At 46.7% G+C, this 670-nt stretch overlaps 1 protein-coding gene across 1 annotated transcript in view; it reads right to left on the bottom strand.

Annotated features, from left to right (window-relative positions):
* HEATR1 (HEAT repeat containing 1) overlaps positions 1-670 on the bottom strand; it is a 59,620-nt gene that overhangs the window by 5,019 nt on the left and 53,931 nt on the right. Inside the window, 3 exon segments of the mRNA XM_023509021.1 lie at positions 68-236; positions 325-429; positions 580-670. Of these exon segments, the coding sequence (XP_023364789.1) occupies positions 68-236; positions 325-429; positions 580-670 (365 nt within the window).

Raw genomic sequence — 670 nt, 5'->3', positions numbered from 1 at the left:
AGCCACAGGCGCCAAGCCTAGATTATGTCTTATAAGGGTGTCAGCTGGATTGAAGTGAGCTACCAACCTGTTTTGGAGATGTTCACCTGGTTCAAGGTGTCGGCAAAAGGCTTTACTAAGTGGCCAGCAAACAGAGTAAAAAGCCCTTTCAGTTTTTCAGCAATGCAATCTGCCAAGTTGTAGAATGTCAACAGTCTGTCCTTCGGGGCATCTTCCGTTTTAGCCCAATCGAACAGCTACGAGCATAACATAATATTAGTTTTCTCTACACATCCCGCCACTGACATCTGAACTCAAAGGAGATGTAGAGGAAGAAAGCCTCACCTTGAAGAACAGGGGTCTGAAGGTGACCTCAGAAAGCTTGACAACCATGGCTACTAGACAGTCGATGATACAACCTTCTGTTTTTCCCACTTCCTCCAGATCATTCTGCAAACAGAAGAGCTGATTCATTCTCCAAGCACTGACGTCTAACTAAATTATTCTGGCAAGCACAACTAGTACACAGCTAGATCTTCCTCTGGCTCTTACATAGGTAATGAACAACTTCAGAGTCTGGGGGAGTAAAAACAAGCTGACCTCAGAGTGCTGAGCTCGGAAGTCCAGGGCCTCCAGGAAAAACGTGGTGAGCTGCGACTGGTGGGAGGAGAGCTCCTCCTTCTTCATCACC

Source organism: Otolemur garnettii, unplaced genomic scaffold, assembly GCF_000181295.1.
Source record: "Otolemur garnettii isolate 467f Iridium unplaced genomic scaffold, OtoGar3 scaffold00312, whole genome shotgun sequence".
Taxonomy (NCBI): domain Eukaryota; kingdom Metazoa; phylum Chordata; class Mammalia; order Primates; family Galagidae; genus Otolemur; species Otolemur garnettii.
This window is presented reverse-complemented; position numbering and strand designations above follow the sequence as displayed.